This window comes from Ceratotherium simum, chromosome 28, assembly GCF_057802395.1.
Source record: "Ceratotherium simum simum isolate JZ-2026a chromosome 28, ASM5780239v1, whole genome shotgun sequence".
Lineage (NCBI taxonomy): Eukaryota > Metazoa > Chordata > Mammalia > Perissodactyla > Rhinocerotidae > Ceratotherium > Ceratotherium simum.
Genome location: NC_141927.1, coordinates 6,324,654 through 6,336,931, shown reverse-complemented (window position 1 = coordinate 6,336,931; position 12,278 = coordinate 6,324,654). Strand labels below are relative to the sequence as shown.

The 12,278-nt window shown below is 43.5% G+C and overlaps 1 protein-coding gene across 1 annotated transcript in view; it reads right to left on the bottom strand.

Moving 5' to 3' along the window:
• AGPAT5 (1-acylglycerol-3-phosphate O-acyltransferase 5) overlaps nt 1–3,981 on the bottom strand; it is a 57,763-nt gene extending 53,782 nt beyond the window's left edge. Inside the window, exon 1 of the mRNA XM_004440579.3 lies at nt 3,466–3,981. Within this exon, the coding sequence (XP_004440636.1) occupies nt 3,466–3,684 (219 nt within the window). The 5' untranslated portion in view covers nt 3,685–3,981. The remainder of the gene's footprint in view (nt 1–3,465) is intronic.
• Nucleotides 3,982–12,278: the final 8,297 nt, after the last annotated feature.

Sequence of the window (12,278 nt, the reverse complement as noted above, 5' to 3'; positions counted from 1 at the left end):
CACTTTCCAGGTTTCACCCCCACTGTTTCTCATTGGTCCTGAAATTCTCACCAGGGGATGGGGCAGAGTCAAGTTCTCCTCAAAATACACATACAGCCCTCTAAAATACCCAAGCAATACTTGCTTATTTGAGGTTTTCATTGCTACTTCCTACAGAGAAACAGAGGAAACCAAATAAACCTGAGATAACTGCACAGGTTCAAAAATTGCAGAAAGCACAAGTTCTCATGGACAAGTAAACCAAGTTTGCTCTGTATTGCTGGCTGTTCCAGAATTCCCTCTTTCACAAGGTCTCTGACCTTAATTCATTCTTAGTCTTACTTCTGAGGTGGAGTTCATGTTTCTTCCTCCTTTATCTACTTCTGTAAAGAATGCAATTAGACTCACTATACCTGTAGACTCTATTAGATCAAAACGTGTCAACTGGTAAGGCCACTCAAGAACCCACACCTTCACAAGTGAGATGCAGCTACGCCTCCACAGAAACACAAGCCACTATCCTCTGTAGACTGCTCTGCCCTTTCGTTAAAAAGCAAAAATCAAGTCATTCTCCCCTTCATTGCCATCTCAAAGGGGTTACAATCTATAGAGCGGACAATATATACACTAAAATATGCTAATGTTATGTTGATACTAGATACGTTAATGTTACATCTAAGTGATCCTGACATTCAGATGGGGTGAGATCATGACCCATGAAGAAAAGCTGGGGCTTGAGTTGGAAGAAAGTATACAGAGAAGAGCAGTCCAAAGGCACCTTGTTGAGAATGTATTGGTAATTTGGGGGGAACTGGGGAGGAAGCAGCAGTTTGGCTAGAGTGAAACCAATGAATGGAAATGTTGGCCAGGGCAGAATTTAGACAGCCTTGAATGCCATGCTTAGGAGTCTTCATTTTTATTCTGTTACCAAGTGAGAACCTCTTTTCCCTAAACATGCCACACTACTTACTCCACTTACTCCGGTTCCAAGTCAAGATTCAAAGCAGTTCATAACAATCGCTACAGCCTTCTTGAAGAACACAAGCAAAGTTACTTTGCATCACAAAGCTAATAAGCACAAACACTCCAATTTCAGTATTCCACTGTTAATTGTTTGTCCATGTTTGTCCTAGTATGAATACCTTGAGAGTAGGGATCTCATTTCAACCAACACAAGCACACCACCTAGCAAAGCATCTCTGGAAAATGGACCCTGAAGCTAGATTGCCTTAGACTGAATCCCAGCTTACCCACTACAAATGTGAACTATTTGTGCCTCAGTTCTCTCATCTGTAAAATGGGAGGGATGTGCCTACCTTGTAGAAGCGAAATGACTCACATAATGGAACAATTTTTGGCACAGAGCATCACTAAATGCTAAGTTTGTTACGAGCCATATCCTTTCCTTTTTCCTCCACATCCAATCACAAAGCCCTACCAGCTACAGCTAAAACAGATCTGGGATTGTTTTCATTCTCTTCACGTCCACTCTTTCCACTACTCTGACCATCATCTCTCACCTGGTTGATTACAATAGCTCCCAAACAGGTCCTTTTCCAGAGCTCCATGCAAATGTCACTTGATCAAGGAGGCTTCTCCAACGCCCAGCCCCACCGACTAGGCTAACAACCTCACAGAGCACAGCACATTTTCATTTTCTTGTTACTGTTTGTGTCCCACTAGAAAGCGAGCTCCATCAAGGCAGGGACCTTGTCCATGTTTTTTTCACTGTGTCCTGTAGTGTCCAGCACAAGACCTGGAACGTGGTTTCCACTCCAATATTGATTGAATGAATGAATGAATGACGAGTAAGTTCTAGGGATTCCTTACTGAGAAGTTACTACTCACTTTGGATTGGAGGTTATTAATATCAACCTCTGTTTAAAAAACCACAATAAACTGAGAAAATATTACAGGAAAAATTAACTTCTAATTCCATTTAAGAGTCAACTCTCAGTTTATTTAGCTCCATAAAATTAGACAAATTTAGAAAAGAGAGAAAGTAAATTACATATATAGATTCATATTGTTCTTTGCTTTCCACCATAATGACACAGAGGTGTCCCCATAGGTTATGGGTATATTTAGTGCTACTATAAAACCCATCTAAGAAGTTAATTTAATGGAAAAGGAGTCTTCCCACAATTCATACATTCATTTAAAAGCTCTTGGAAGAAAGTTACACACCTAAATTCTTGCACACCTGGGAAACGCGTGTGTAGGCAAAGGGAACTTAAACTTCCTCAAAACATTCTGGCAGTGTTTGAATACTTTATTGCATAAGTGATTTAAAGTACAAAAAACAAGCATTAAAAAAATCTGACACAAATGCAACCTAAAATAACTGGTTTGCTCCCAGTCCAGGATTTATATTTATAGAAAGCGTAAAAACAAGGTTCTAATTACATTTCCCTAAGATTTTCTAAGTCTATTCCCTTGCCAGACTTAAATTGTGTTAGACTGGAATCGTATTTGATTGGGAAATGTTAATTTCCTCTATCAAAGGCTTGTGTCATCCTGCTTAAACAAGCACACGCAGAAGCACACCCACGTCTGCCCAGCTCAGAACTGCAACTTCTAAACTGAAGGAAGTAATCTAAGGTCTTTTAAGGTCTTCACATGGATGATAAATATGCAGAGAAAAGAAAATTAAGGATACAAACAACAATTTATAGTCTTAGGAACTGGGTATAAAGAACCACCACGAATCAAGCTCTTTTGTCAAACTGGGAAATAAAAGGAAAAGTCACAATTGTTATTTTTGTGTGAGACTTCAAATAACTAAATAAGGTAAGAGGGCCTTCTACTTTTGTTTTACAGATTTAATCCACAAATCCAATCTCTACAGAGAAAGAAAGTAACCAGAAAAAAGACTCGCCACACATTCAAGCTTAGCCAAAGCTGGCTAGAATTGTATCCACGGTAAGCCTTCTACAGTAACGAAAGTATTCATTTCCTCGCCCAGCTTTCACTTATACTGAGGAAGAACGCAAACCAGAGTTGCACTTCTTGTCCAAATAATAACTTTAATCTGTTTCAAGACAAGATCTCCGATTTTTAAAAGCGCACTTTTGAGTTCCAACACTGCCATCTTCTTAGACCAAACGACAAAACCCGTCAAACGCCTGCCCTACTTAAATGTTCACCTGCATCTGCTTCGCTAAGCACCCGAACAGACAGTAACCCAAGAGTGGGAGAGGGGGCGGCTGATCCCACTCGTAGCCTCAGAACAACGTTACTACAGCTTGCTAGTGACCTAGGGGACCCGCAGGAAGCGTGGGGCCAAACCCTAAAGTCAGAGCGTGAAACTTCGTCGCGCTGGAGGATGGGGTGATGGCACGTGTTCCTGGGGCCCGGTCTGCCGAGCAGGGCGGAATGAGCCTCAAGTCCCCGGGAGGCCTGAAGGTTCCAAGCCGGGAGATGCGCCTGCGCCCCCGCGGGGACTCGGGGAGAGCGGGGGCGGCAGGTGCGGCGGCCGGGCCTCACCTGCACGCCGGTGTAGTTCTCGAAGAAGAAGAGCACCATGCTCTGGTAGATGCAGTAGAGCCGGTCGTCCACCGCGTGGTAGAAGCGGGAGGGCAGGAAGGCGGAGAGCAGCCGCCAGGCCCCCCAGGCCAGCACGTAGGTGGGGGCCGAGCCCAGCAGCACCGCGGCGGGCAGCACGCAGCGCATGGAGTACATGTGGAGCACCAGGGACAGCAGCATCTTCCCGGCTCGGCGCGCCGACCGCTCCGCCGGCTCCTCCCCGCCGGCCGTCGCCCGGCCGCCCGCTGCCCTCCGCCGGCGGCCAATCACCGGGCCGGGCCGGGCCCGCCGCCGCCGCTCACCTCCCCGGGCCGCCGGCCGCACCTGAGACACCCAGCCCGCGCCCGCTCCGGCCTCCGGCCTCCGGCCCCCGCCCCCAGCCGCATGGGCCGCGCCGCCGCCGGGGATGGGCGGGCGAGCGCGGGCCCGGCGCGCTGCTCAGGGCCGCGGGACAAGGGGACGCCGCGGCCCTCCGGGGCTCAGCAGCTCAGCAGCGCTTAGACCCCATGACCCTCGCCAGTCACCCCACGCCCCTGTCGGGGGCGGGGCCCGCGGCAACAACACGCCTCCTGATTGGCCGCCCGTTACCATAGTTTCCCGTCGGAGGCGGGGCTACGAGGCAACAACACGCCTCCTGATTGGTCGAGTCCGCTGACGGTTGAAGCGCAACTGCCGCCGGGGTGCGCGGGCGCCTAGCTCGGGCCACTGCGCATGCTCCGGAGTTCGACTAAGGAGCCGACGCGGGAAGGGAGGTGCGACTGGCCGAGCGGGGTGAAGGTGGGTGCCGGCCGGAGGAGGGGCCCGAGCGGCCAGCTGCCTCCTCCGTCGGACTGTGGACGCGGGTTGTTTGGAGGAAACGGCCGCCTGCAGCCTGCACGCCATGTGCGCCCCGGAATGCGCCCGAGCCGAGCGGTCCTCTTCCGTGTGTGCATGGGTGACGCGCTGCGCCGCACACGTCTGCAGAGCTTGTCACTCCCGGTTACGGGGGCCATGCGCGCAGCAGAGATTTGTCAGGCTTGCTGTGGGAAGGCCACACACAACTGGAGCAGTTACGATAGGTGTGATAAGAGCTATTCAAGTCCCGCCCCGGGTTATCTACCCAAAGGCAGGCCTGGCGGGGCGGCCACCGTCCCTTCGAAGTGGCTCCCACGCTCCGCCTTCCTGGCTTCCTCCCCTTCTCCCAGCGGCTGCCCAGGACCCCTTCCTCCCCATCATTCGCCCCTAGGGTGGCTCCGAATTAGGCCCCTTCTTTCTCCCTTCACAGTGATGATGATAATTAGATGTTTGCGCATAGCTGGACGGCCTTTTTCAAGGTTCTTTCCACACTTTATTTTATCAGACCTTTTCAAATTCCCTCTTCCTTCGCTTCCCCAGGGCCTGGCTCTTTGACTTGTGTCTGATTTTTTATAAGGAGCCTCATTTTTGGTGCAGCACTTTGCATGTACATATAGAGTGCGTAAAGTACTGACATACTTTTGTGACCTTCCCAAAAGTCGAGGAAGGCAGGGCAGCTGTTTCATTGATGTACAAACAGACCCCGAGGCCTTCTGGATCCTTCTACCGCCTTTTGTCTATGGTAAATGTGGTTTAATGCCTAATGCTTTCCAAGGATAGTTGCACTTTTAAACAATGCCAAATGCTTTAAGTGAAAGAAAAACAATTTTTTTTTTCTTAATGGAGGCCTGTGGGGTAGCTTTATGCAGACAGGCGTTTTAGTGGAGAATTCTAATCAGGGCCAGGATGGTGGCTACTTTCTTTGACTATGTATCCATGATTGACATCATGTAACATGATTGGTAGATGGTGACCTTAGGGAACAAAGCCAGCTGAATAGAGATCTCTGAAGGAACAAATATTTGGACAGGTATCTTGCCAACAGGAAGCGTTACACAGTAGAAGGATTTTCCCCCCTCTTTCTCTGGAATTTATTGCTCTGTACTGTGAGAAGAACTAGATTTTGTTTTGGAGGGAAAAAGTCATGGGTGTGGATTATGTGCACAACCAGTGCTGCTTATGATCCCTTTAGTTAATTGATACCAAACATCCTTACAATTAGAAAAACGTATGAAGAGAGAAAGCATGTTCACTGTTCATATTAAGGATGAAGTCAGTAAATTCGTGTGATGTGTGAGAATATGTTACTTCCTGTGAATTATCCCCATATTACTATCAGTCACCAAGTTGTAAAGTTTTGTGCAGTGTATTGGCATGGAGACATGCAACTTAAGTCTCTCCTGTCCCCTGTCTATGTCCACACCCAGCCCCTACCTGCTCTGTTATTCCCTGTGCTCTTCACTCTCCCCTCTTCCTACTAACAGTCACAGACGCGCCCTGCTTTTCTGCCCCTGCCCCCTTCTTAAGCTATAATGAGCCCACACCCTCTGCCTCTACTTCCTTGCCCTGTAGTTTTTCTAACCCCGTGCCGTCTGACTTCCTTTTACTTCACTCTACTGAAATGGTTCTTTTTAAAGAGCACAGCCAGCCTCTTAGCCTGCATAACTGGCATTAGGATCTGACAGTGAAAAGACTGACTCCATGTTTGCCTTCCTGGTGCTTATGTTTAGCAAGGAGTTAACATGTGGGATGAGTCTTATGAGAAGGGGAAATTCATGGTACTGTAGAAACATATGTTAAGGAGATCTCATTTAGTCTGCACCAAAGAAAACTCCGCAAGAGAGTGATGTTTAAGATGAAGCTTGAGAGTGGAATTAGCCAGGCTAGAGCTAGACATGAGAAGGAAGAGGAAGAGCTTTCCAAGTGAGAACAGTGTATCTGAAGGACTGAGTCTAAGAGCACACAATGTACTTGAGGCATTGAAAAGACCTGTGGGGAACACTGTAGTGGGCCACGCTTTTTTTTATTTAGATCTCTTAAAACAATGCTATGTATTTCCGTCACACATTTTTAAGTTAATATAGAAAATTATTTTTATCATAAGTTTAGTTACAAAAGAAGTAAGTTCTGATGAGTTGTAAATGACATTTTAAAGTGGTGTCAGAAATCTTTTAAATAGACCCCATGGGTTATAAATACCATAGTGATTTAATACTTATTTGCACTGTTGATGCACATGATCAATAACTTATGTATGATAAGAAAGATAGAGTGGTCTTTATTGAGCCAATGCTGAGGACTGGCTTGGAAGTGTTATCTCCACCAGGAAAGAAAGCACACTGAAGAACCATGGTTTACAGCAGGGTTTTATACTGTTTCAGAACAAAGAACATAGATCAAGCATGACAGGAATACAATTTTTTTTCCCCAAAGTCATAAGGATTTTTCTGCAGTTTAGCGCATACACAGCAGGTCAACGTGACCTTGGTTCTCTGGGAGGAAAAGCTTGTCTTCAAAGAAGTCCTGGTATTGGCGTCAGAGAGAGGGAGACAGTCATCTCTATATTTAAAGAGTGCATTCTTTGCTTTGGGAACATGTTTGAAGCAGATGTACAATGCAAGTTTGGCAGGCCTAAGTCAGGCTGCTCTGGAAAAACAAGTTTTAGGCCAAATCAGGGTTAAACCAGAATGGCTTCCCCATGTACCTCAATATGTGAAAACTTATTGTTTTCATCACCACCATCATCCATTTTAAAAATATTTAAGATTTTTACCAATTAGAATTTTACATTGATCCTTTCTTTTTCTCCTTGAAAACATTTTCATTACCCTTCCACCACAGAATTTTATCCTAATGGAATATATTTTATGTTTCCAAGTCTTTTATTGACCAGACTATATCATCAGGGTTCTAAGAGTTAAAATTTCTTCTGGGTTGAGCAATAATTGTTAGCAATGTACATTATAATCAATGTGTATCATGAAATCTGATGATTATTATAAATAAAAGTAAAGTTTTATTGGAAATGCCTGTCTTAATGATGCTTTAATTAAAAGAAATTGTCAAGTTATCCTTAAGGTTATTATCCTCTCCATCTCAGTGCAGTACGACATAGTAAGATTTGGGGTGGGCCAAGTGGGTGGAGCCATTGTGAAATGCAAGGTGGGTCTGGACCCCAGGAATCTCAGACAGGTCAGTTTTAGGAAAGTTGAGCATCTGAACATTGAGTCCCTTAAAACTCCTCATGACCACATCCTTACATATTCTCAGGGGTACCTAGGGCCCAATCTGAAGATTATTAGAGAAAATAAGTAGGGCCGGGGCAGGAGACAAAGATGATAGAGGTTGAGTCAGGAAGGGAAAGACAGGCAAGACCCAGGTGACAGTGGGGTCTTATGAGACATGTAAAGGGTTGTAGACGTCCCACAGGTCCTGGGACCTACGGAAGGGTCTTAAGGAGGAAAGTGACATGATTAAATTTGATTTTTTTAAAAAGGTTGTTCCAGGCAGTGTGGAGAGTAGATTGAAAGCAGTTTGGACACTTGCTGGACTCCCAGCTGGGGATAACGGTGGCTTAGACTTTGATAGCGACCTTGTATGGAGAGCAGGAAGTGAATTCCTTATGTACAGCCTCTCTGAAGGGAAATTTGGCAGTATCAAAATGGACACATACCCTTTGAATCAACAAATCTACTTAAATGAACGTCAGTGGCAGACTGATTACGTGAATACACAGGATGACTCATGAAATGCTATGCAGCAGTTAAAAAGAAGTAAATCCAAATGTATTATCATAGAAAGATCTCCAGGACATTAGGTGAAAAAAGCAAGTTGCTGGATAATATGTGTGCTATTATCCCATTTCTGTAAAAACTAAATAGAACAATACATTTATTTCTATATGTAAATGTCTAGAAACTACTGATGACAGTGATTTTCTCTGGGGAGGGAAAGTAAGATCAGAGGAAGGTCAACTGGACTTTCTGTGTTGTTTCAAGTTTGTACAAAGAAATATTGATTCAACAAATACATACCCAGTGCCGGTCATGTATCCCACCCAGGTCTTGCTGGACATCAGAGATAAAGATGGCAGATAAAGGACCTGAGGTCATGACCCTTGCTGTCTGGGATGAGGGAGTTGGATTTGCTTATTACGTAATGCAAATAAAAATGAATAAAGAAGAGGGGCAGGCCCCGTGGCATAGTGGTTAAGTTCGAGGGCTCCGCGTTGGCGGCCCAGGATTTGAAGGTTTGAATCGCAGACGTGGACCTAAGCACCACTCATCAAACCATGCTGTGGTGGCATCCCATGTACAAAGTAGAGGAAGACTGGCACGGAGGTTAGCTCAGGGCTAATCTTCCTCAGCAAAAGGAGGAAGATGGGCAAGGGATGTTAGCTCAGGGTCAATCGTCCTCACCAAAAAAAAAAAAAAAAATGGAGAAGAAAAGAAGCAAAGAGGTGAACTTTTGCAAGAGATAGCTGAAAGGTGTGATCCACAGGAGTTAATTGACTGAAGGTGATAAATGAGGAAGAGGGAGGAATGACAAATGCCTTCCAAGCTTCAAGCTTGAGTTTCCAGGAGGAACTTGGTTTCATCTACTGACGGACTGGAAACAGGTTCTGTGGGGCATGGAACTTATTCAGCTGGTGGAGTGGGGACCCCTTTAAGAAAAAATTCAAGTTTACAAATACAAAATTAGATTTGAACATGGATATTTATTTAGAATGAGAAAAAAATCACACAAAAATTGAATTTTTACAAGCTGACATACCACAAAAATAAAATATCCAGAAAAATAACAAAATGTTATTATGAAACTGTATTATATATCTGTAATAAAGTATACCTTTCTTTTGATTATGAAAACTATTTTATATTTTCTACATATAGAGAAAAAAGTAATTGTCTTTCCTCTAGCATGATAAATGGAAATTTGGTTTTCATCATTGATTGCTAGGATGCATATAATATTCAGCCTCACACTCTGACTTTAACACATATTCAATAAAAATCTAGCTGTTTTTGAGAGGGGAGGTGCGAAGGAGGAAGATAGAGTAGAATGGAGTCTTGACAAATGCATTCTAAAATTCACGTAGGAAAACAACTCAAAAAATTTTTATAAAGGAGGAATACTGAGTGTGGCAGACAGACTGATGGCCATCCAAAGATGTCCACACAGTTTCTGGAGCCCGGGAATATGTTAATTTACATGGCAAAGGAGAATTTAGGGCACAGATGGAAATAGGATTGCCAACTAGGTGACCTTAAGGAGACAATCCTGGGCTATCCAAGTGGGCCCCATGTAATCACAAGGGCCTTTAAAAGTGGAAGAGGGAGGCAGAAAAGGGGCTCAGAGTGATGCAACGTGAAGAGGGCTTTACTCAAGTTTGCTGGCTTTGAAGATGGAGGAAGGGGGCTGGGAGCCAAGGAAGGACAGAGGCTCTAGGACCTGGAAAAGACAAGGATTCAGATGGTCCCCTGGAGCCCCAGAAGGAACGCATCCCTGCGTGGCACCTTGACTTTACTCCAGTGAGACCCACTGTGGACTTCTGACCTCCAGATCTGTAAGATAAATTTATACTATTTAAGCTACTAAGCATGTGATAATTTTTATAGCAACCCTAGGAAACTAACACACTGAATGAGGAATTTTTCCAGTAGGTACCAAAACAAACTGTAAAGCCACAGTGGTAGTATGTTCCTAGTGAGGAAATAGAGGCTCAGTGGGGCAAAGTGAAGGGTCCAGAAACCCAGGCATTGTGTATGTGTATTTTGTATTACTTTATGAAAGTGACATTTAAAACCCGAGGGAAAAAAATGAACTAGTCAAAAAATGATGTTAGTACATCTGTACATATTTTTTGGAAAAATGCTATAAACAAACATGACAACCTACACCAAATAAAAGCCAGATGGGATTTAAACATAAATATTAACGAAAAAATACAGGATAATAGTTTTATAATCTTCAGGTGAAGATTTTGTTTGGGATGGTACTAAAACAAATCATCGTCATAAAGTATTGATTCTCAAGCCTCTTGGAATCTCCACAGAGCAATGTGACAGAGCAGAATTGAATAAACTTAATTGTGTTATACTACAAACTGCAGCATAGTCCCCCTAAGTACCATGAGGTCTTAGTGGGTCACTGAGGGCCTTGGGGAACACCCATTGAATCTACATGAACAATGTAATTAAAGAAAGCTGTAACCCCATCGGTTGTACTGTAAATTGACTATCCTAGGTGGTAACAGAAGGTTCTGATCTGGACAGAGTACCCTCAGAGGCAAAGGGAAACTTACTTTCTCAGTGTGAAAGAATGGAAAGATCTTGAAAAAGAATACCTTCTATTCACTGACAACTTAAAACTGTAGCCCAGAACTTTGCCTCTATCTGGTCAGCTCCCATTCAAGCTTTTTTTTTAATTTGTAAAACGAAAACAAGAAGGCATTCTTGTTCTAAAAGATTTAAACAACACTCTGTTTTGAATGTTGAATTAAATGTGGAAATCTCCCTCACTTACTACTGTCCCAAATCCGACTTTCTCACCTAGAGGTTACAGTTGTAATAAATAATTTTCTAGTTATTTTCCTGTCTTTCTGTTAGTAGATGTTTGTGCATCCATTGCCCCTGTTCCCCTCTTGAGATCACAAAGATTTTCCTTCAGATCAGATATCCACCCCTCCCCAATATAGCTTGTATGCTTTTGGGGAGTGTTGACTCCATCCGCCCTCCCAGCATGGGCCATGATCAATGCAAAACAGTGTAGTTTTGAGGGGTGGGGGGGAGTTTGAGGAGGTTTATGTGATTTTTTTGGGGGGGGCTTGGAGGGATGGAGGGGTTGTTTTCTTGAGGGAAGGTGTGTTGTTTTGTTTTGTTTGTTTGAAGTGTGGACCTTGAACTCCTAAATTTCCCCCAAGACCCTTCCAGGTGGTCCAAGGTCAAAATATTTTCATAATGACCTGAAACATTATTTGCCTCTTTCACTGTGTGGAATTCGCAGTGATGATGGTGAGTAACCCTGCTGGCACCTTAGCACTCGTCAAGGCAGTGATACTAAAGTGTACTAGTGGCCACATGTTCTTTATTACCACGTACTCGAGGCCAAAAACACACACTTGTTTCACCTAAGAATATCTTTGATGAAGCAAAAAACTAATTTTCTTAAATCTCAACCCTTGAGTACACAGCCCTTTAACATCCCGTGTGAGTAAACAGGAAGTGTGCGTGAAGTACAATAGTTCTCCAGAGGAAAGGACCTGTGAGTTGCGAGCTGAACTAGCTGCTGTTTTCATGGAATGTCATTTTTACTTGAAAGAATGAACAACAGATAAACTATGGTTATTCCGGCAGATATTTTTTCAGCAAAATGAACAAAATGATTCTGTCACTTCGAGGAAAACAACTGATAGTATTGCTGATAATAAAATTCAAGTTTTCAAGTGAAAATTAGAATTTTGGAAAACTTGTTTGCTCCCATGAGCAATACTTAGACTTTTTTGATGAATTCTATGGTGATATTAACTATTGTGATTTTTCAATATTGTGTGTCAACATTTAGAAAATCTGCGTAACTCAGTGAACCAATATTTTGTAAATACTCAGCACTTGGTGTCTAAAAATCATGCATGGGTAAATGATTCAGAGTGCTGGATAGACTAATGGATTTTAATGTAACAGAGTATAAAGATTTATTGATTATATTTTAAACTCCACATTACTAATAACCTTTAAGAAATGACCAGTTACTGAGTTCTAATATAAAATGAAAGAATATTCACATTAACTGAAAAAGCTATTAAAATACTCCTGCCTTTTTCTAATCACATATCTGACTGAGGCTGGCTTTTCTTCATCTGCCTCAACCAAAAAACAACATAGAACAGACACAATGTGGAGAATCCAGCTGTATTCAATTAAGCCAGACATTAAAGAAAT